This window comes from Aricia agestis, chromosome 7 (genome assembly GCF_905147365.1).
Source record: "Aricia agestis chromosome 7, ilAriAges1.1, whole genome shotgun sequence".
NCBI classification, from domain to species: domain Eukaryota; kingdom Metazoa; phylum Arthropoda; class Insecta; order Lepidoptera; family Lycaenidae; genus Aricia; species Aricia agestis.
The window spans coordinates 9,352,244-9,376,450 of NC_056412.1; the positions used below are offsets into that span (position 1 = coordinate 9,352,244).

General features: G+C 33.9%; 1 protein-coding gene across 1 annotated transcript in view; it reads right to left on the reverse strand.

The window, feature by feature from the left end:
* LOC121729140 (teneurin-a) overlaps positions 1 to 24,207 on the reverse strand; it is a 414,953-nt gene that overhangs the window by 188,465 nt on the left and 202,281 nt on the right. The window contains exon 6 of the mRNA XM_042117536.1: positions 10,218 to 10,317. Within this exon, the coding sequence (XP_041973470.1) occupies positions 10,218 to 10,317 (100 nt within the window). The remainder of the gene's footprint in view (positions 1 to 10,217; positions 10,318 to 24,207) is intronic.

Consider the following 24,207-nt stretch of genomic DNA (forward strand, 5'->3'; position numbering starts at 1 on the left):
AAAACAAAAAACCTCTTCTTTTAACGAAATTGCCATACTATGTTTAAATTATTTGGAATTTTCAGATAATTTTTGTACTGAATTAAAGACAAAGAATATATCTAGGGCGTTTCGTTTTTTCGACTCGATTAAATTGATGTATAAAAAAACGACGATCAAAAAACTTTAAATTGCAGGCGCAAAGTGTGTGACTGTACGCGTACCAGCCGAACCTTTGCGCCTGCAATTTTATAGTTTTTTATCGTCGTTTTTCGTTGTTCGTCGTCAAAAAAACGGAACGCCCTAAAGATATTCTTTGTCTTTAATTCAGTACAAAAATTATCTGAAAATTCCAAATAATTTGGACATATAGTATGGCAATTTCGTTAAAAGAAGAGGTAACTTTGGGATTTTTTTCTATCGAGTGAAGTTCATTTGTCCCAACACTAGTGTCCGATCGTTTAATGTTTTGATGTATGGAATATTTTATTGACAAATTGGTTTTCAATATTTTATTGGCTCTCAAAATTCTCTAACTTTTGAAAACCTTTTTTTGCTGGCTCTCATACTAATCTGAAAAACAACTTCGGAAATGGTTATAACTTTGAAACTATCTGAGTAAGAGCATAGAAGTATAGAAATGTATTTAAGATAAAATACTCCTCTATTATTATATATTATATTAATGAAAAAGAAGCAGTTTAATGCTCTAGATTTTTCACAAAAGCCATTATAATTAATGGCTTTTGTGAAAAATACACAATTTTTTTTTTCTTAAACTTTGGTTTTTCTACATTTTATTCCACGAAATTCATACCATATTGTATGTGTAAGAATAGTCCACAAGCTTAGCTATCAAATGAGACATTTTTTATGTTCACAGGATATTTACATGAGAAGTATTGGTCAGATTAGTGTGAAAGCCCGAGACAAACTAAAATGGCTGTCATTTTACAACCGTGAGAGAAACATTTGAGAGCCAATTTGTCGATAAATATGCCATACATAATGACACGGGACAAAGGGTCGGACACTGGTGCCGAGACACATTATAATTATATAAATGTATACTTAAAATCCTAGCCTATAGTGTCCCACTGGCCTTTGCCCAGCAGTGGGACACTATAGACTAATAAAAAAAACTAAAATACAAAAATATGCTACTAAAATGAAAACCGCATTTTGAAACACTTGTTTACATAATATAATATAGTATTTTAAAAACATAAAACCAACTTCACAATAATTGTACATAATTGACAATTAAAGTTCCCTATCTCAAAAACTACAGAACCGATTTTGATGAAACTTGCAGTATTCCCTAAGTTAAACAACAGAATAAGTCAAATCGGACTTGTACTTCCGGAGATATGCGAATACAAACATAAAAACATAAATACATACACTTTTGAAATTTGGCACTTTGTTCAGACACTGTTAGACTAACATAATATATTACGATTGGGCAATGTTGGAAATATTACATACATACGGGTCGAATTGATAACCTCATTTTTTGAAGTCGGTTAATTAATTTTAAGACACCTAATTACGGGACTGTTATACTTAACCTTTGCTATCGGTATCATATTATTTGGTTCCACAAAAAACCCTGTGAAGTTGTGGTATGCCCAGGTTGATAACAACCGAGTATAAATAAAAGCAATCTTACTGGAAGATAAACATACATGCGCACATGATATACACTTCAACATCAAAATGTGGCGATTCAGATTTGTTTTGCTTCTTGCGTGTGTACTACTGCTTAACGAAGGAACAAGCGGTAAGTAGTTCTATAAAATGTTTTTACTTAGATATTTAATATTGTTTTACGGCACTGATGGCGGTATGTTTTTATTGCAAAAAATAGAAAATAGTTTAATGATTGATTAATAAAATACTGTTTACTCACTAATAATTACATCTATAATAATTATTATATTAATACGTGAAACATACTATTGTCAATCAAATAATCATAAATGTATTTTAATTCTAATTTATAAAATATAATATTATAATCCTAACAATAATAGAAAAATACACGCTTGAATTTAGTATACCAAATAGCGAATTGGTAGATTTTTGGTGCCAAAAGTCTATTGTATCGATCGACGATGAGGTCTCAGGATGTACCATCGAGGAAATTGATTCCTATGCAGTTGACAGACCAACGTCATTTGGTCGGATCATGTCAATTCAATGTTAGTTGTGATCATAAAGTTAATATACCTAGCGGAATAGAGAAACAAAGGCCTGAGCAAGAGAGATGTCACTATAAGTAACACTGCGTGGTAAAAAGAGACGTGTGATATATGACAGTAGCACTCTTTTTTTGACGTCCAGTCGGCACGTGCCGCAGGCTGACAATTTAATCTCATAGAATTCATGTTTAATTAATCATGCTTGTATAAGTGTATACGTACACATATTTTTTACACAGATGAAAACCAATTTTGGTTTCGTTTGACAGCTCGGGATTGTTGCTCTATTCCGCTAGGTAGGTATATTAACTTTATGGTTGTGATCTGTCGGCTGGGTTTGACGTAACGCGACCAAACTATTTACTACGTAAGTCTCTCATCTGCCTAGGAATTAACTTCTTTGATCACCTGGAAAAACAAGTTACGTTTGTGTTGTTTAATGTTTATATTTTTTTCCAGCTAGTCCTGTTAAGCGCTTTAAGCGGTGTGCCATGTTTGAATTGTCCCCCTATGGCCTGAGAGTATACTTGGGACCACAAGTGCAACAGATACGGAACATCAATATAAATAACCGACCGTCAAATGTCTTCTACGGCCCAGCTTCTGTCAATAATCTAGACCAGAGTGTATATGTGTACGTACCATAAGGCATAAAGTACTAGTCGTTATTCAGTCAAAGGTTTTTGATAAAAATGTGTGTAAAATGTAAAGATTTATCTACTACGTTCAAAAATCTAGTCGATTTAATAATAAATATTATATTATCATAAGTATTAAAAGCGTCTTTTATTTGTCCTGCGAAATAAGATAGTACGAGTATTAATTATTTCTTTTTAACTAACTTCAAAGAAAGGAGGAGGTTCCATATTCGGCTGTGGATATTTTTTATTATAATATTTTTGTATGTTCAACGATTACTCCGTCGTTTATGAACAGATTTTCAAAATTTTTTTTGTTGTTACATAGGGTATTATACGATTTGGTACCATATTCACAAACAGCGGGCTGCTAGTTTTTTAGGGTTTCGTAGCCAAATGGCAAAAAACGGAACCCTTATAGATTCGTCATGTCTGTCTGTCTGTCCGTCCGTATGTCACAGCCACTTTTCTCCCAAACTATAAGAGCTATACTATTGAAACTTGGTAAGTAGATGTAGTCTGTGAACCGCATCAAGATTTTGATACAAAAATCGAAAAATTATTAAAAAATTTAGGGGTCCTCATAGGTACAAGTACAAATGAAACAAAAAAAAAATTTTTCATCTAACCTATGCATGTGGGGTATATATGGATATATTGTCTTTAAAAATCATATTGAGATTTTAGTATAATTTTTTTCTAACCTGAATAGTTTGCGAGAGAGACTCTTCCAAAGTGGTAAAATGTGTGTCCCCCCCTCTAACTTCTAAAGTAATGATAATAATAATAATTCTAAAAAAATATATGATGTAAATTACTATAAAAGCTACCAACGAAAATTGGTTTGTACAAGATCTAGCAAGTATTTTTTTATGCAACATAAATGGTAAAACCTTAATTTAACTTTCATTAAATCAACTGAAATAGAAAAATAAATAAAAAACCTATTAATTTAATAGAAATAAACCTTATTGCTGCTGCGGAACTGCGGAGTCCAACTCGTACTTGGCCGGTTTTTTTTTTAAATAATGGAGCAAACAAGCTAACGGGTCACCTGATGAAGCAAGTACCATCGCCCATGGACACTCGCCGTTTTCTCATCACTCGCCAATTGCCGGCCGGCTAGTGATAAAATATATTATTAGTAGGTCTACCTATTGACAGAGTTAAAATACTATTTTTTTTAATGTAAAACTGAGGCAGTATAAAATTATGTCACGGTATAAAAAGTAATATACATAATATTATGAAATATGAACCAGGTTCCCGCAACTCCAAAATTTGTTTATAGCGCGGGACAAATACATTTTTCTGCAACCAAAAACTATAAACAAAAAGTTAAATCGGTTCTGCGGCTTAAGGGGGCGACTAACCCTAAAGTGTCGATTTTATAATTCATTTTTTTACTTGAAAATAAGCACCACATTGTTTCATTTTCTAAAATTAGATACTACATTATATTTCCGAGAACTCGATCTGAGCAAAAACACGATATCTTAAAATTTTCTCGATAGAAAAAAATCACAAAGATACATCTAATTTTCACAAATTTTTCATTTATTGCCATAACCGTGCATTGAACTAAGTTAATATTTTAACACATTGTATAAAATTCTATCAGTGAGAGATCGACCTAGCGGATTTTTAAAATGTTGTATATTTATCGAGTTATTGAGAAAAAACTAATTTGGCGATGAATCCGCGTCGTTCTTTTTCACCTGGCATATGAAAGACGGGCGTGAGTGTGAAGAGAGAAGGACGATGTTTGATTTTTGGGATTAGTCGCCCTCTTAAGCAAAAATCAATAGTTTATCGAACAGGTACAATAGATTTTCCGTGGAAAACACTCTCCTATGTCTCTTTTCAGCAATTTTATCAAAATCAGTTCAGCAGTTTAAACGAGAAGCGGTTACAGACAAACAGACAGACACACATTCGCATTTATAATATTAGTATGGATAGGCATTATTTTAAAAGGTTAATGACTGTCTATATAAAGATTTAATTCGATAAATGCATACTCCCACGCATTTTCAGGCTTTTAAGCTAAAGCCCGCGATAAAAGCAATTAAAACTTTAACGACACCGGTCGAGTGCTCTTTCCAATGTTATACAATTTGGCATTTAATCTGAGTGGAAAATAATAGTATTTGTATTTTAGTGACAGTTTTAATCGAAGTAACTAAATAATTGTTTAATAGCATTGAAAAATATGTTCTAATTTGTTTTGGATTCACGAATGTCGAGGTATATCACTTAGAATATCAAAATATTTAATGGAATCAGGCGTTACTTTGCGGAAATCCATAGTTTAAATTTAGTTTGTTATTATTTTTAGCAATATTCCGCGAAAACAACTTCCACCTTTAAGTAAATGAGTGAGTGTACGCATAGGCATGCGTACAGCACCTCTCTCCTCCCACACTGCCTATGCGTACACTCGCATGCAAGAACTTGCAAACACCACCACCACACAAGCAATAATGTTGGCAAATCCGTGCAAGGCCCCTCACCACCATGCAGGTTGAAAACCTCGACGCGCGTTTCGCCCCAACACCGGAGCATCCTCAGGACTCACTTAACGGACGTTGTTCGTAGAGTTACTTAAGTGACTCTACGAACAACGTCCGTTAAGTCACTTAAGTGACTTAACGGACGTTGTTCGTAGAGTCCACATCCTGAGGATGCAGTGTGGGAGGAGGGAGGTGCTGTACGCATGCCTATGCGTACACTCACTCATTTACTTAAAGGTGGAAGTTGTTTTCGCGGAATATTGCTAAAAAAATAATAACAAACTAAATTTAAAATATCAAAATATATTTATAAATTTATAATTTATAATATATCAACAACTTATAAAATAGCAATTAGACCTGTTATTTGCTCTAAACAAATTGGCATCCGTTATGACACCCAATTTGTCAGTACTCGAGCTCGAGTCAAAGATAATTTATCTGTCTGCCCGCCTTATTTATTGCGCGTTTGCATCTTCCCTAAGCCCCTTGAAGTTGGTTAATGGAGCTCCGAACTTGAGACGTCACTCACGGAGTCTTCTGGGAGGCGATATGTGGCCCGTTCCGACTTTTTTCCTGTTTCCGAGAAGTGTTGATGGGGGACTAAAATATATCCTCCCTATGTCAGTGTAACCCTAACTTCCATAAAATATATAAAAATGATACCTTAAATGCACTAAACGTATATACGTGGGAGAGCCATGCTTCGGCACGAATGGGCCGGCTCGACCGGATAAATACCACGTTCTCACAGAAAACCGGCGTGAAACAGCGCTTGCGCTGTGTTTCGCCGAGTGAGTGAGTTTACCGGAGGCCCAATCCCCTTACCCCTACCCTATTCCCTTCCCTACCCTCAACTATTCCCTTCCCTTCCCTTCCCTACCCTCCCCTATTACCCTATTCCCTCTTAAAAGGCCGGCAACGCACTTGCAGCTCTTCTGATGCTGCGAGTGTCCATGGGTGACGGAAGTTGCTTTCCATCAGGTGACCCGTTTGCTCGTTTGCCCCCTTATGCCTCAAAAGCGTTCGTTATTATGCTTAAAATTGGCAGTGCTTTTATTATGCTTAAATCCCTAACGAAAATAACTCCTATTTAGAGTATTTAGAGTAAAACACTAGCAACAAAGTAACAATAAAATAATTAGGACAGAAATGGTTGTTGGTAACTATTTAAGCTGCAAAACTCGAGATCGCGTAGAGACTTGGCACTTGATTTAATTATTGTGTAATTATGTGACTAGCATAATGGAGATTACTCGCAGCGTAATTCTCACTCCTTTTATACTCGAGTTTTTTTCCACCACCGACGACTTTAAATTATACTACTTACTTGCTACTTACGTAAAAAAAACGTAGACATACAACTAGGGGTAGATTTATCTTGTAATTACAAATATAAATAAAATTACAGTAAAACAATGAGGAGAAAAGTTAATAAGTGTGATGATGTATGATGACTTCTTCACGCTAAAATTCCTAGACAGATTTTGATTAAATTTGGCAAGGGAGTAGTTGAGATTCTAGGTAAACACATAATTTTTTAAATATTTTTACTTAGGAGACAATTTTCTTTGTGATAAATAAAATAAAACTAAAATTGACTTGTGGTACAACCAATTTTACCTGTGACTCTACCACTATTATATAAAATAAATATTATAAATACTTAACTGTTTTAATACAACCGTTTATTAAATTAGAAACACGGGTCAAGTTTTTGTAGAGCCCGGTACCTTCCGTATAAAGTTTGATGTTCATCCAGAGTAATATAAAATTAATTAAGCCCAGAACTAGAAGTGCCCCACACGGGGGCATTTATGATTGATGATGGGCTACGATTCGTTTCCACTTAACACATTATAAAGGGGTAATTTTATTACCGCCTTGTTCAACTTATTGTTAATGAAGGCCGTGACTCAACAAATTCTGTTTTGTTTTATTTGGGAACTGAATCTCCCGAGCATTAATTTCCGTTTGATAAATCAAAAATGATAGCAGATTACACAAAAAATATACAGCCGAACGTATTACCTCCTCGTTTTTGGAAGTCGGTCAAAAAGTAGTCTTGTCGGCCACTAGCATTTTTTTATATTCATCCTTTTATATTTCTAAAAGCCAGGTGGACTTAAAAATCTCATACAAGTATCAGATAATTTTATGGGATTGAAATTTTATCACCATCAACGCCATTATGATCAGTGAGTTTGGTAAAAAATGCTTTGACAAAGTGAGTGGTAAAGGGACATGTGCTCTACATTCCTAATACCTTCATAGGAGTTTTCAAAAGTCAAATACAGATTTTTAAACATAATAAACAGGTGTACTAAAATGATTTCCTATTATATATTTCCTATTATATTCATTATTCAATGAAATTAGGAACGGTATGAAATATACTCATACATATTAAAACACAAATTTCCATTTAGATAGGTAACCAATAACGCTGAACCTCAGGCAAAAGTAATATGAAACAAGATTTTAAGGTTAGATCATGTATTATTTAGGTTCAATTTAAAACTAACGCGGTAGGCCCCGACGTCGTCTGAAATAGTGAACAGGCGGAGCTGTATTTATCCCATTTTTTTAGTGCTTTATTACCAAATTTTCCCTAGATTTATTTTATATTTTATCTCTACTATAAATCGATTGATTAATATTAGCGGTCGATTTTAAATGTACTTTGTACGTTTTTTTTCACGTTTTGTGAATGGTAAGGTAAAAGACAGAGCCTCTACAATAATATGCTATGTGTACAGTATGGCAACTTACATTTTTTTTTGAGTTATGGAAATATTTGAGCAATAAAGAAATAGTTTTTAAACGCGTGGACCGTGACACTGTAGTATGCTTGTCTCAAACTTGATTTTTTTTAATCACGCTTCTACGTGCGTGTATATCGGGTGGTCTAGTAAGAAGGTCTACTATATATTATGTCTTATACATACTCTGTGCTCTACCCCATATTGTATTAATGCCCCTGCTGTATCCTGGCGCACCCGGATGATATGAAAAGGTCATTAATTTTTGACTGCATCATCTTACGTAGTCGTTTGTTTCATCCCTCTTTATTTCAACATCACTCGTTCAATTACCTACTTCACAATAATTAATCATTTTAGTTAAAACAAATACGCACTTTAAGCCTTAGATATTGTATGTATTAATATATATTTTGTGATCGTTTTTTATGATAAATAAAGTCTATGACTAATTGGAATTGGATATAGGTTTTCCGTCCACGAGAAGGTTTCGAGGTTAGATCCAGTAAAGCATTTCCATGTCGATGTTATATGCGGCGAGCGACACCGTTGTTCGGCAAGGAGTTTTATTAAATTAAATTTAATTTTTAAGCAAAGTGTATCACGCCTTAGATTTTTCTTTTTATAACTAAATACATTTTACTATTGATTAGGACTATAAATCGCGTAGTGTTCATTTGGTTAAAGTAAGGTAGTAATGAAACGGTTATGGTTTTATGTATTTTATTTATTTAGCATGCAACTCGTTTGTCTTTTATATTATGCGAAGTAGGAACAAAAATCGATGTAAATTCGTAGACATCTCTCGCTTACTTTTTGTTGTATTTTGTACCTGTTACAAGTAAGTTACAAGTATAATTGTTGAAATTATTATTCCAGTAGTTCGCTACAGTGTATTTCATAACCGAATTAATGTTGAAGTTTCTAATAGTTTCTAATAGTCTTTTGCAGTCGAATAGCTATAATCCGAGCAACTTCATGCTCCACTTTGGCGAACTAGTTGTGTGCACAGTGCTCTGTAAGATAACTGTGTTCTTTACAAGTGAATAACCTAAAATAATAACAGCATGGATAAATTAATATTATTTTTACTATCTATATTTTTTTATAAATTATTTTTGCAGACATTGAAGTACTTACTTATATTGAATCCCCGCTTGATGTGTACGGGAGGTCCCGAAAAAAAATATTTTTTAAAGATTTTATACTTATACCATTTTATCGGCACCATTAATATGTGCATTCATGGCGAAATACAGCTTTGTAGGTCCTAATATTATTCTCTGAACAAAACCGCGCACAGACAAACAGATAGACAGACCGATACTATAAGGGTTCTTTGTTGACTACGGAACCCTAAAAAGTCTAGCTTAAAATGCCATGTAAAAGAATATAATGTCGTTAAGTCTTTTTACTATAAAACAATATTATAAAACACAAGTTGCTCAATTTCACGATGAGTGTAAAAAGAACAATAATATTAATACAATCAATGTGAATAAAATTTATACATTATTATATTTCGTAAAGGTTTAGCCCCAACCCCTTGGCAACGTCCAGGCTATTCACGTTAAGAATTATAATTATTTCAGTAGGGCTCGGAAGTTCAAAGGAAATTTTAGAGAGTGCATTAATAAACCTTTTTCCTAACCGAAAGAATGTCTTTATTAAATTTGTGAATGTGAATGCATTGTCTCCGACGTTGCGTTAAGATTCCTTTCGCTCCGGGCTTCTTCTAACTATTATTGTTCTAAGTTAATGTGTGTGAGAAGCATCCGCTTTATTAATTCTCTCATAATGTATATTCTAATATTATTTCCTTGCATTTAAAATGGGCGCCCATTATTTTAAAAGACTGTGGTTATTCATATAAAATAAATATTTTAATAACCTGACTACAAACATTCTGTATTGCTAAGCTTACTCAGTACATGTTTCTTATTAATGATCAAAGACAAACGGAGTAAACTCTATAATGTGTAGGCGTACTTCCAATATTTTTTTTTCCTATTTCGTATAGCTCGTTGCAAATTTTACTGTCCTTCGAATCCCTAATTAATGAATTTTGAGGCCTAGGCCTCTTGTTATTAATTGTTCCTAAATATATTTTTTTGTACTTACCTGTGATGACTGGAGCTGGAGTGTCCCGTAGTGGAGGTGGAAATGGGAGACCGCGCCGGATAGGTGCCACCAGCATGGCCGCCCTCAGAAAGTGCGAACTCTGAAACAACATTACACTATGTTACTAAGATACTTCATTAATATTTTTTAATTTCATGTTTCCTTGGTTAATTAAAAAAAAATTGGAACACTGTGGCAAGATTTTGTTCTCTATTGGATTATATATCCAAAAGAGAGCCTAACTTTTTTAGAGGATAGGCAGTAGGCACACAAAATTTTATTATAATCGATCCTACCGTTTACGAGGAGTTTGGTAACAAACACCACGGCCGGAGAATTTTATAAATTAAAAAAACTCTGTTTAATTATTTAAACAGGCATTTTACCTAGATTCCATTATTTTGTGAATATAAATTGAGAAGTGTCAAATCTTACCTAATTAATAAATCTTCATGTAAAAACAAAATTATCGAATGAAAACAGCCATGAACGTATAATTATTACTATATAGTATTTACACAATATGATCACAATATTGAATTAAAAATAGGGAAATACGAGGAAATTAAAGCATACTATGTTAAAAGAAAAAGTCTAGCCTGATCTGACCATTTCTTATTATGTGTTACTCCGAATTTCCGGTGTAAAGAAAGGGAATTTACATATTATTTAACTTTTTCTTTCCTGTTCAGTCCGAATAAAAATGCTTGAGATTACAGCAATGCGTATATTTTACGAATCAATGAAATGCCTTGATTCCAAAGTAATAATCTTTTTTTTTTTAACGTCTTGGTGAAATGTTCTTCGAGTTCTTCTTTTGTTTTGTTCTAGAACATTCTGTGAATTGAGTTGGTAGGAGAGAAAGGGATGGCGATATTTGTCATGGAGAAAGAGTGAGACAGACGAAGGTTATGAAGTTTTATGAAGTAGTGTGTTAATTGTAGTTAATTGGTAGGTAAAAAATAAAAATTAACGACATTATGGATGGACGATGGTACACAAAGTATGTGCTCAAATCGCTTGGTAATTCTAGGAGTTTTTAGACGAAAGCATTGTTGACGTTACATAATAAACACAATGAAAACGATTGAATAAATTATTTCACGATTTCAGTACACAATGAACAGCTCAGAACGGGATTACTGAAAGAAAACTTTACTCCGTCGAAGAATAAGATCCATATAAATCATATGTACACGGGAAAGCCGATTACATCTGTTCTCGACGGAGCAATGCGGATCTTCGTTTATCTCCCATCTTCACATAGGTAGTATTTTGATATCTAATCCCGGATATTTTGTCTGAGCCTCTTCGAGATGTTATTGTTTTACGTCAGTCCCGTCTATCTGCGGGATTCAATTAATGTTTGACGCGGTTATCTCACGGTCCGGGACAATTCTGAAATGGCGTTTATTTTTAACCTATAGGTTCTTGAATTTTATATTATACCTACAATAATAGACTTTACTGGAAATAACAGTGGACATAGGTCTACTAGATTCTGATGGCAAATAGTGAGAAAATAAATTTACTCTAGCAATACCGGAGTAATAGGAATAAAACATTTTGATCTCTTTTTTTTCCTTTAGTGACTTATTATGTGTGTGAAACATGCAAATATAAAAAAAATCCAATGGTCAAGAATATTTTCTGAAAATCTGCTGTCAAAAATTGCCATCAGATTCTGGTAGTAGATGGTAGTACAGATTATTGATGTTACATATTTTACAAGCATTACTGCCTTATTAGCGAACGAATCGAAAGACGACTGTGAATCACATTGCCTTTTCAATATCATAATATTATACAGATTAGTACCATTTTAACAACATTAAGCTAATGTTAGTTTATTAGTAAGGTCAAATAACTTCTTGTACCCAAAAGGCCGAAAAAGATGAATGGGTAAAAATATTGTATACCAGACGACCAAGTGATTAATTTGAAAGAAAAAGTTATCATTGGGATAAACAATTAGTACATAATTAATTTAAATATTTGATAACGATACAATGTTACAAGACTAGACTTTTAGGCTGCGTTCCCACCAGAGATGTGTTGCGAGGAATGTGTTTAAGATCCAATAGAATCGCTGCGCTGAGCGAGGTCACGGCAAGCTCACGTCAATGAAGCGATTCTATTGGTTCTCAAAAACACATTTCTCGCAACATATCTCTGGTGGAAACGCAGCCTTATACTATACTCTGACCACTCAAAGCGTGACTGTCGTAGCATACTCGTAGCAAACATTTAGTATGCTACGAAGGTCGCGCTTAAACTGGTCGCACTATAGACACAGGCGGTGCGGGCGGTGCGGGGAGCGCAGGGCTGCGGCAACAATCAATCCTGCTGACACGCTATCGACACCGCATTAGTTTGTTCCCACTACTTTTGTCTCCTCTATGTGATATTTATGTCGTGTTAAGCCGACTCGAACGATCAATCTCACCGACCCTGAGGAAGATAGATGTGGAATCGAATACGCCATCATGTTACGCTAAAACAATGGTTCGATGTGATTTTTCAACCTGCTGTATGTTGAAATTGCTCATTTTTTTTGTGTTAAATTCTACAGAATGTATCAAAACTGAGTGATAATACTTAAGGGTGTATATGTCCCTTCTATAGAGTTCACTATAAATGTAGCAGCGCTGAAAGAGTAACTTTTTTTCATCTTTGTATGAGAAAATTCATGACGTCCACACAAATCACAAAAAAAAAATTGCTTTTTCTGTACAGCTTCTTTCACAGTAAACTCTATATTATAAGAAACACATACACATCCTAAAGTATTATCACTAACTTTTGTTACAACCTGTATACTTTATTGGCATACATTATTAATAAAAAAATCGTATACAGTTTATATATTATACAGTATACTAGATTAGATTTGAGTTGGCTAGTTTTCATCGGAATTAAAATGTTCAATAACGGTATGAAATGACTGCTGATGTAATGAAAACTGGCCAAGTTTTCATTACATCAGTCAAGCCAAGATACAGTTTTCAAGACAAACACTATCCTTTCTCGATAATAATAATAATCAATGTATGCCCATACCCATCAAAATGATGCAGCTGTGTTACAGCACAGTTACAGTGTTTCGATCTGTTTGTTACATACAACAAACAGATCGAAACACTTCTTCAATAATATAATGGAAGTATGGGTGATATGAATTAAATAGTTTAGATTTTTACTAGACTGTAAGAAGGATAATTGATTCTCGCGCTAGTATGTAATTAAGTGATTATTATTTTACTAGCGACCCGCCCCGGCTTCGCATCGGGTATAAAATAGAGAACAAATGGACATGAGGGAAAAAAAGCGACTTTTTTTATAGTATAGATTACTTCGAAAATCAAAGTGTTTGTCACTCACGTTGTTGATGCACAATAACAGCATTTAACAACACAACCTACCAATGTATCAAAATTTGGCTTGAATTTACAAGATATGGGTGCTTTTCACGGTTTATTGTCCGAGCCGAAATCATTTGCTGCAAGTATGTCAATTTGCATTGTATAGCCAACGTAGAATAGTATATAATGTATTATGTATATTATTGTATACTACCATTATGAAAAAGTCCCTTAAATAAAATAATAAAAAAAACCTACCAATATCGCGAACTGTCAAGTTAGGGACCTTAAAAGCCGGCGAGCCCCAACACAATTTCCTTCCCAGAACAATTTGAATCAGTGTCACCAAAATGTTATCTTACATCGAATTTCTATTTAACTATTTTATACATATTGTATTTCCACTATTCGCATAATATACGCAAAAATGTTGTGCGAATAAAAACGAACGGAAATGAATTTTTCGTAATCCCGCTAGCGGCTAGACCAACAGAGCCTAGTGTATCTTTGCACTAGGTGTAGTAATTCTATACGTTTGCACGTATCACCTGCAAAGCAACTAAAAATACTGAAGCAAAAAGCAAATATAAAAAATCTTGTGTCAATTTTCGTACGCAAACATGAATATTTTATTTCGCGATACAAATTTTAGGGAACACGAATTCAATTTTGAATTTTAGGTTTTCACATGAATAGAAAGGACACAATCATTTTTGAAAAAGTTTTGGGCTTGTGTTTTATTGCGTTTCGGGTAAAAGTTATCAAAGGCTGGTTTGAAATCTTTCATTCTATTACAATCATAAAAATCTGTTCTGTCATCGTTATTTTGGTACCTATCCAGCAAGTAAACGACAAAATTTTAGTTTTTTACTCGCCGTTTATAACACTTATCTTAATGAGACAATTATCTTTAGCCATCTCAACAAGTAATTACTACAAAGTTTTAAAGTGTATGTGGCGTAACCACGGAACAATTTAACTGTATCTACTTTAATTTCATCACCCAGTTCTGTAATCGAGAGAAAATGAAAATTGATTGTTCCTAACTAAGATAAGTTTGCGAAGTTATGATGGAAGGAAAGTGCTTTCACGACGAGCCGGGGAACAAAAATGTTCATCACTAATTACGAGCAAGTTCCCTAGATACTAATAATAATATTATAGTGCCATTGTGTGCTTAAAATGTGTATGCCTGTTTGTTCATCTTTACGCTTCAACACTGAACCAATTAATGAAATGAGGTATGAAGATAATGGTGATTAATTGGAACGAAGTGTCTGTGGAAAATGAGAATACAAAAGGGGAAAATTATTCATTTTTTGTTACTAAATGCGTTATACAGACGAAGTCACGGGTAGCAGCTGGTATAATATTCTAAAGGAAGCATTGGCGTCATATTAATATGTTATAGTTGTATATTACGCTTTATATCCTCTGAAGGTTGCATTAGAACATCCTGAAAAATTACCGAGTGGATTGTAATATCAAAACCACCGCTCAGACAGACTACAAAAAGAGTCTTGTACAGAACGCCTTTATGAATACCATATGAGATGACCGCTACTTTTATATGCGAAAAAATTGCCACAGAATCAAAGTCCACATGTCCACGGTAGGCTACCTTAATTTTCCTTTACGTTACGTATTCTGAATATCAAACATAAACGGGATTTTCATACGTAATACCTTAAACTATGCTTTTGGGGTTCTCTGGCTATGAAATAACATGCCTCGTATTTTTTAATCGTGTTATTGGGGGATTTCAAATCTCTAAATTTTTGACTTCTATTTAAATATTTTAGGAAATACAATAAATATAATTTATAGACATGTTTGCTATGAATTATAATATAATAATAATTTCCGTATAACTAAATCTAACTAAAAGTGTGATTTCAATTTACCTAACTTCAGATAACATCACTGTTTAATAGCCTGAACAAATTATAAATTAAAATAGCCCTCCTATAATTAAATAGTACTAGCTGTTCCGGTGAACTTCGTGTCACTTCAAAACCTTCCCTGGAATTTTGCAAATGCTTTAAGACTAAAATTAGCCATTTTCGAGTTTTAGCCGTTTTCGAGTTTTAGCGTTACTAACACAATTGAAAATCCATTTTTATGTATAGATAGATATTGAATTTCGATCATATTTGGTGTATGCAGTATATAAAATTCGCAAGTCACTACACAGTAGGCACACACTCATCTATCGAGCACACACTCATTTATCGAAGCGTTGTCGCGATCTCCGAAATTCATCTCATCACGAACATCTTTGTAGTACTTAACAGAATTAGAGTAAATTAATGAAAAACATTTACCAAAGCGATTTTCTGTTACGTTGCGGAGCCAAAATAATTTTGCTTATTTCGCCGTAAATTACTTGATCTTGTTTACGGCCTTTGAAGATTCCACCAACTTTAGGGAACTTTCTGTGTAATTTATTGTTTACGGACACTTTTCTGTTTACTTAATGTAAATTAACTATGTAAAAGGGCTTTAAACGTTTAATTTAATTAGTATATTAGATATATTGATGAATAATATTTTCCCAAGTTTAACAAATAAGGTAAATTATAATGTTATTAAATACAACGCTTTCATAATATTACATCATTTCAAACAACAAATAATAATATTATGCAACTGGACAGACTTGCAATTGGACAGAAATAAAAAAAAAAGAAGATAAATAATTGTTTTTAGCGAGAACCAACTGTTTTAGCACCAATTCTCACGAGCATTTTTGCTTTTAAAGTGAGCATTCGAAACTTTGGCTAGTTTAAACGACGATAATTACATTTCCAGGATTCATATTCGCATCTAACTCTTTTCATTACTGCGATAGAGGAACTTGGGGAACTCGCGGTACGAATAAACTTGAAACGGCAGTAAGCTTGAGTTAATTTTCAAGTCAGTTCAATAGGAAAATCGGCCTTTGTGAAAGTTCTATTGTGTGATACATTTCCCGAGGATCATGTGATGAAGACCGCTCAAGCGTTACTATTATTCACGTCGAACTAATTACAGTGCTTCAAACGACTTTAATAGAAAAATTCGAGGAAAACTACAATAAGCTCTTAGGGTTTGCAACGACTTTGTAACATGCAAGATGACTCCGGCTACTACGTTGCGCCAAAATTCATTTATCGCGAGGGATCCGTACATTTTTTCGGGATGAAAAGTATTCTATAGCCTTTCCCGGGATTCAAAGTATCTCTATACCAAATTTCAGCAAAATCGTTTCGACCGTATGGGCGTGAAGAGGTAACCCACAGACTGACACACTTTCGCGTTCATAATAAATGAGTATCTATAATAAGTAAAAATAATATTCTACATAGTCTGTCTTTACAAAAGTTCAATTTATTTCTTAAGTTAACTGAATACAGTGCGAGTACTTTTCAAAAAGCTCCTTGACTAAAAATGTCAATAACCGCTGGGGAGACCTTATTTCCTTTTGACTAGAGCATACAATTATCGGGACTAATGGAATCTTACAAAGTAACCTTATTAATAACGTACGTTGTATCGATGGAACGGTAATAAAAAGAACATTTACTGATTTATAGCAAGTATAAAGTACACTTTCACTGGGAGAACACTTTCGGAGCAATGCCACGAACATATCGGGACTTTACGATGTCATTAAACATATTTTTATGGGGACACCGCGGTGTATTATTAAAGGGAGTTAGCGGGTTTCATTGGTCAGTCGCTTGCGATCTCGGCTTCATCAGAATTGACAGCGTGCGTCGATCATAAAACATTTACGATACGATGCTGTCGCCCGCATCGCAATGAAATCACGATAATGCCGACATTACTGAAAACGTACGTATTTACGATTGAAATTTTACACCCATCTTTAGTGATATTTACATTTCGAGTGGTTTAATGACAGCGATTTTCATTGTTTGTACAATGTTCGTGTGTAATAAATAAAAGTGAATTTTCAGGTGTTTCCATGAAGTTACTGTAATTATAGCTATTAGTAGGGGAGGGAAAGGTGCTAATTTTGTAGTCACTCGAGCGTCATAGAGACCTAGTAGGCTTTTTACATTTGGTACAACTGATAAAAAATAAGAGTGTTTTTTATTTTAGCGGTGGGTTCAGAAACTGCAGCCATTTTAAGTTTTGAAAAAGAAAATATATTCAGAAAATTGCTTATTTAGGTAAATTATAAATAAATTTTAGACAACAAGGACTAAATAATTTAGTTTAGAGCAAAATAAAATATCTGCGAAGCTTAGTTAAGAAAATATGAAGCTTTATTTTTTTATATTTTAAAATGTCATTACAGGCTTAATTAACCTTTGAATCGTCAGTGCTTTATATGGAAACTTCTTTGGGGTATACTAAACATGACACTACGTATTATATCTTTAAACGAACAATTCTTGTATATAAATATATAATTGGAATCTCGGAATCGGCTCCAACGATTTTCATGAAATTGGTATGTAGGGGGTTTTGGGGGCGATAAATCGATCTAGCTAGGAATCATTTTTAAGAAATGTCATTTTATTCGTGTTTTATCGAATACCGAGCAAAGCTCGGTCAAATAGCTAGTTATCTTAATCTGACAAATCCGACGACATTTAAATATTAAAAAAACCCATCACGTGAGAAATCTGATTTCTATACCATGATGACTAGACAAATGTCGGAAGCCTATACAATCTTAACCTGACACGCTCGAGCTATTCCCGAAATCTCCTTTTCCCCTCCCCAACTATATGTTTTTGTACTGTAATGTGATTGGCAGGTACCAATAATTAAGTTCAATTAAGATAAAATTATTATAATATTGAGAAATACGTAACACAATAAATAATATACGTATTTGTGTGTGTAAAAAATCTATAGAACTTTTTTTATTTAGGCCTTTATAAATTCGTTCGATAAGTTGAAGAATATAATATTATTAGAATAACATAATACTGGGATTGTTGAATTCTAATAAATTATTTTAATTTATGAACACAAGCCATACAAAGTATTTCATCAAAAGAATGCAATATGAAAATATTTCTTTTCAATCAATTAAGGAAGCCCAAAAAAAGTTCCACGAATCATCGAAAGCGAAATTGATTTGCTCAAAAAATAAAAGGTAGCTCGAAAGGTAATGTTGGCTTTTGCAGACGTGAGTTCTGGCACTGACTTAAGTAGATAGTTAAGATTTCGCCAACAAACAACTAGCACACTAATGTGTACTCGGAAAGTCTCAAGAATCGGCCGCTTAAGTACCTACGCCTGAAACTTACCACTCATTTGTTACTTCCAAGAACACATTATAGTCTAACTTTTGTTCTTCGGAAAACAAACCGGGAAGACCAGGTGGTGTCAAAACAGTTTTATTTGTAGTCTAGGTGTGCGTCCGCACTGTTTATTTTGGGGAGAAAGCCATTTAGTTATAACTCTATCTAAGCAAGTATAAGTTATACGAGTTTTATCAGATATAATTGTTAACATTTTTTAAAGTCACTTAATTATTTTGGGAATGGTTATTGAGAAATTACTACCTGCAAGGATGGAGGTTTTTATGGAGGCGTGGATGTAAAACAACTGTCACTCAAAATAACATAAGCTAGAGTCCAATTTCGGCTACGTACAAAATTATACTTGGATGATATTAACAGGAAATCAGTAAACAGCTGTCTTACAAGAGAAATTTTACAAAATTACTAGCTGTCCCGACAAACGTTTCTTTGCCGTATAAAGTATTTTTCCCGTATTAATTTTATTGAAGTGGCTAAATAAGTATGTCACCATGACAACATCCATCGCTATTCCGTAGCATGTAAACAAAGGTCGCCGAGTACTCAGTCTCGAGTTGTAATAATTTACTATTATTTATTCAACAAATGCTCTTATCAATATAAAAAAGTACCTAGTAGCCCATTGTCAGACCCACTTAATATGCATATAAAATTTGGTTAAAATCAGTAAGCCGATTCGAAGAAGTACGCTATCTAACATTGTGACACGAGAATTTTATATATTAGATGTTATTTAGGGTATGGTTCACATTGTTCTACTACTATTTTAGCGGTTATCAATGTTGCTTCGTATGACTAGCTATTGATTTTATATTGTTACAACACATCAACATAATTATCAATGTTAAATATTCCATAAAGCTTCTGATTTCTCGCAATAAACGAAATAAACAAGTTATTGCCTTTTGCTCCTGCATAGATTTAGTCTGGAACAACTTCAATAAAACGTACAAACATATTTAGAATTTCAAAGGCTAGTGTCGTATTCGGAAAGTGCTCAATACCATGAAGCGTGTCAACGACGGAATGTTTTCTGCGGGATAAGTTTAAGGCGATACTATAAGTCCGTGCACTTCAACAGATTGGATCCGAGCCGCCGCGCCGCGCCGTGAGCTCTCAGACTAAGCTCACTCGAATATTCTGACAAACTCGAATATTCAACAAACTTATTTTTGAACTGCATTTGATACTGAAATTGCTTTAATTACCATATTAAAAATTAAGGAGCACTTGAACGATAGTTATGTGCACATTTGTAATTATCATTTTGTAATAATGTAACTATTACTAAGATATAACTTATTAAAATCATAAAAAATAAATAAACATATTGATATACATTTTTACTTATTAAGAGAAAAGTTAAATAACAAAAATAAAAGCAAAATAGTAAGACATTCAATATTTCATATTGAATTTGAGCGTTAACACTCCAGCTCGTCTGAGCTTCAATATAATCGATGAACGAATATTATTCGCTTGATCAAACCTCTTAATAAGTTGGCCACAATGGGCTCAGCGGCGGCCATCTTCCCGCGCGTCATTCCTGTCCGCCGGACGAGTGTAATAACAGACGTTCCGGATGACTGGATACTGTTTATTGTTATTTTGTTTCAGCAACATAAAGGCCATTATCTTACCTACATAAATTTACCATTTATGTAGGTAATCAAGATCAAGTTCCACACTGTTCTACTGGGTATCATCGAATAGTATATTTGGAAGTTTTTTCACAGTTTACGTTAATCGAGCGAGACGAATCCAAATCAAAAGTGAAAATAAACCTTCAAACAATTCTTATATTAAATTTTCTAACAAAAGTTACTTATTTCATTCACGTAATTGACAAGCAAGAAAACAAGTTTACGATTCTGCATTCATCTTTACTCTACCAGATATTGGATAAAATCTTCCTATCTTTATTTCTCTTTTGTTATATTATGCGCATGTTTTCTTTTGACCACACCAGCTATCATTCGTATAAAACTATCATTAGGGTGATGCTCATATTTTGCGCTCGCGTGTTGGCGGCACGTGACATTCGTCACAGGTTTCAGAGCGTGAAATAACATCGCTTTACTTAGCGGTTGCGGGGAGTGGCTGAGACGTGTGGTCAGGCTCTATGCCACTAAAACCGATTATAATGCTAAGTAACTAATTAATTACGATTATACAGCACGGTTTAATGCTTTTACACCTAAATATGACCACATTTGATAAATTATTAATGCCTCCGTGGTCTAGTGGTATGGAGCGCGGCTCTTGACTCGGAGGTCGTGGGTTCGATTCCCGCGTTGGGAACATGTTATTTCCAAGTTTGGTTAGGACAATGCAGGCTGATCACCTGATTGTCTGACAAGTAATATGATCCATGTGTCGGATGGGCATGTAAACACGACCGGCGAGAGATCGGTCCTGCGCCTGATCTCTCGCCGGTCGTGTCGGTCTTCCATCCCACTGGGTTATAAGAGTAAAGGAATAGAGAGTGCTCTTGTGTAATACGCACATACTTGGACACTATAAAATTACTCCTGCGTAGCTGGCCTGGTTTCAATGAAACCGGCCACCGTCACCGAAACCGGTGTGGGAGCTATTATAATTATTATTTGATTCACAAGGCTAAGTTATTTGGAAACCCTGATCTATATAATCTAAAATTAATTTTAGATTTTAGTGCACATTATACCCTAAGTTAATTATTGTTAATTGTACTCCTATACCAAAGGTTGCTTGGTAGAAATTGCTCAATAGCAATAAAGCCGCCTTTGTATTCAGGTGTCCCTGTTTAATGTATATTTATGTTTGTACAAACATTTTAATGCAATAGAGTATATATATTCTATCTATCTATCTATCTATGTAAAAGTAAATACAGCGAATGCGTACTTAAATTCTAATCGTATCTTTTTACATCCTTTGTTTGATAATAATCAGTCTCTGTGATTGATTTCTATTTATAGTTTATATTTGGAGCATTCAAAGTGAATTTCCGGTGCATATTTTGTGATCGAACGTCCCATGTCGCCGTCAATAAGTAGCGTCTTCTTGACTGACAAGCCTAATGCGCGGTTTGCGTGCACGGAAGCGGTCATTTCGTATTCACGCTACGTACAGGCAGCACACTTTAAATGTCTGTCCATTGTCATTTGGACATTATAAATGAGGCATTAAGAATCCTTCCTTGACTGTTTCAATATCAATGTAAAACTTGCTGGAAATCAAAGCACATTCAAATTACTGGTTACAATACCAAATTACAGTGCTAACATAATATCGCAGCAATGTTATCAAAATACAACAAAATATTATTCTTATCGTACATGAGCTGCGGGGCTAAAATTGTCGCTCTGAAGAATCATGTAATGAGTCCTAATATTTTTTCTAAAATCGCAAAATGCAACTCTGCTTGCAATTCATTTTTGTATTTTTGTACTGATTTGAAATTTGTCAGTTTGACAGTTTTGACAATTCATTTGCTGAATTGATTGAGAGGAATTGCTAAATGTGACTATTTTAGCCCCGCAGTACGTCAAACAATATTGCAAAGACTGTAGCTCAGTTGGTGGGCTGTTGGTAGCTCAAGCCGGGGGTTGCGGGTTCGAATCCCGCTGACGGAACAAAAAAAAAATCAAAGTTCCTGGGTCATAGATGCGTATTAAATAATATGTTTATCATAATATAATAAAAATCTTAAACATATGTAATATGTATATTGTATAGTATAAAAGTATTAAATATATTTTCGTTGTCTGGTACCCGTAACACAAGTCCTTCAGGTACTTAGCACGGGGCCAGACTGACGTGGTGTGAAGCGTCCATAGATATTATATTATTATTATTAAAAAAAATAATATCATCTTTTAAATTTTTGACTATTCAGAGAGGGTCGAACAATTTATGAGAATACCATTTTGTAAGATAGGAAATGAACCGAATTCATCAAGAAGTACCTATATAGCTGATTTCATGTTTTATTAAATAGCAGAATCGTAACGTAGGTATAGCAATTCTGAATAGGTACAAAAGGTAGAAATTTAAATATTGCTTACTTGACCCTACCTTGTTTATATTCTAGAACCAAATATAAATCGTAACTAAAAGTTATGGTAGCTACGAGGCGCCCTATATCATACTTAATAATTTGAAGTTATGACAATACAGAAACTAGATACGCCATTAGAGCTAATAACGGTTTTTGTGACACTGAACATGAAAAAAGCTTTCCCCATTTAACGGAGCGTAAATGTGTACTCCATGTTACCGCCGCCCTTAAGCAGACATTATTAGGGGAGTGTCGCACGACGGACATAAAATTTTGTTGCGATTTTTCCCTTAATACCGTTAAGCTATATTGTAGGTCAAAATATAATAAGAGGGCAATAAACGAGCAATATGAACTCGATATTGCTTGTTCTAATTAATTGTATTGTGCCGTTTCTTTTGTGTTACACAATGATGAAAAATATAATGAAATATCACTGGAAACTATCTCGATTTTTTATAATGAAGCCCTTGGCATGTTTTCAACTTTCGTATTGAATTTCAATCGAGCATTATATGGGATAAGTAATTCACCAATTGTTTTTCGGTAATAGGTAAGAAGATACCCTTATAAACCACTTCGAATTATTGAATTGAAATTATAAATAGAATTTACTAGCTGTCCCGGTGAACTTCGAGTCACTTTAAAACCTTCCCTGGACTTCTACGAATATTTTAAGACTAAAATTAGCCCAATCCGTTCAGCCGTTTTCGAGTTTTAGCATTACTAGCACAATTGAAAATCCATTTTTATATATGGTCGCTGTTAAGCATTAGTGTCCTAACCCACAATTTTTTTGTCATTAAATTTATAATGCAGTCTTGTTCTAAATCATCTAAAGAACATAACTGCATTTATAACTCAATACGTCATTTTTTTGTGGGTTAGTACACGAACGCTTAACAGCGTCCATATATAGGCTTACTAATGTTACAAATTGACGTTCTAATTCTTATTTTAAAATATATTTGTGAGCAATAGTTTTTAAAATCAATTAGATAATATACATCACCTACATACAGCCTACAGGGTGTAACAAATCTAATTGATAATACCTTGTAGATAATATAACCTATAAATTCTTTATGATATATACAAAGAAACAAGTGTTTTAGTTGTCTTTGGAATATTATAATTAAATATTTCAGTAACGACACGAATGCATTAAGCTTCTAATCTCATGTCAACGGGCAACTTTTCTTTAATTTTACCCTTGTGGGATTAAAACAGCGGATGAAAGATACTTTTGCTTTACTTTTAATCGTAATTAGGTGTATTTGTGAGAGCACAAAGAGTAGCCG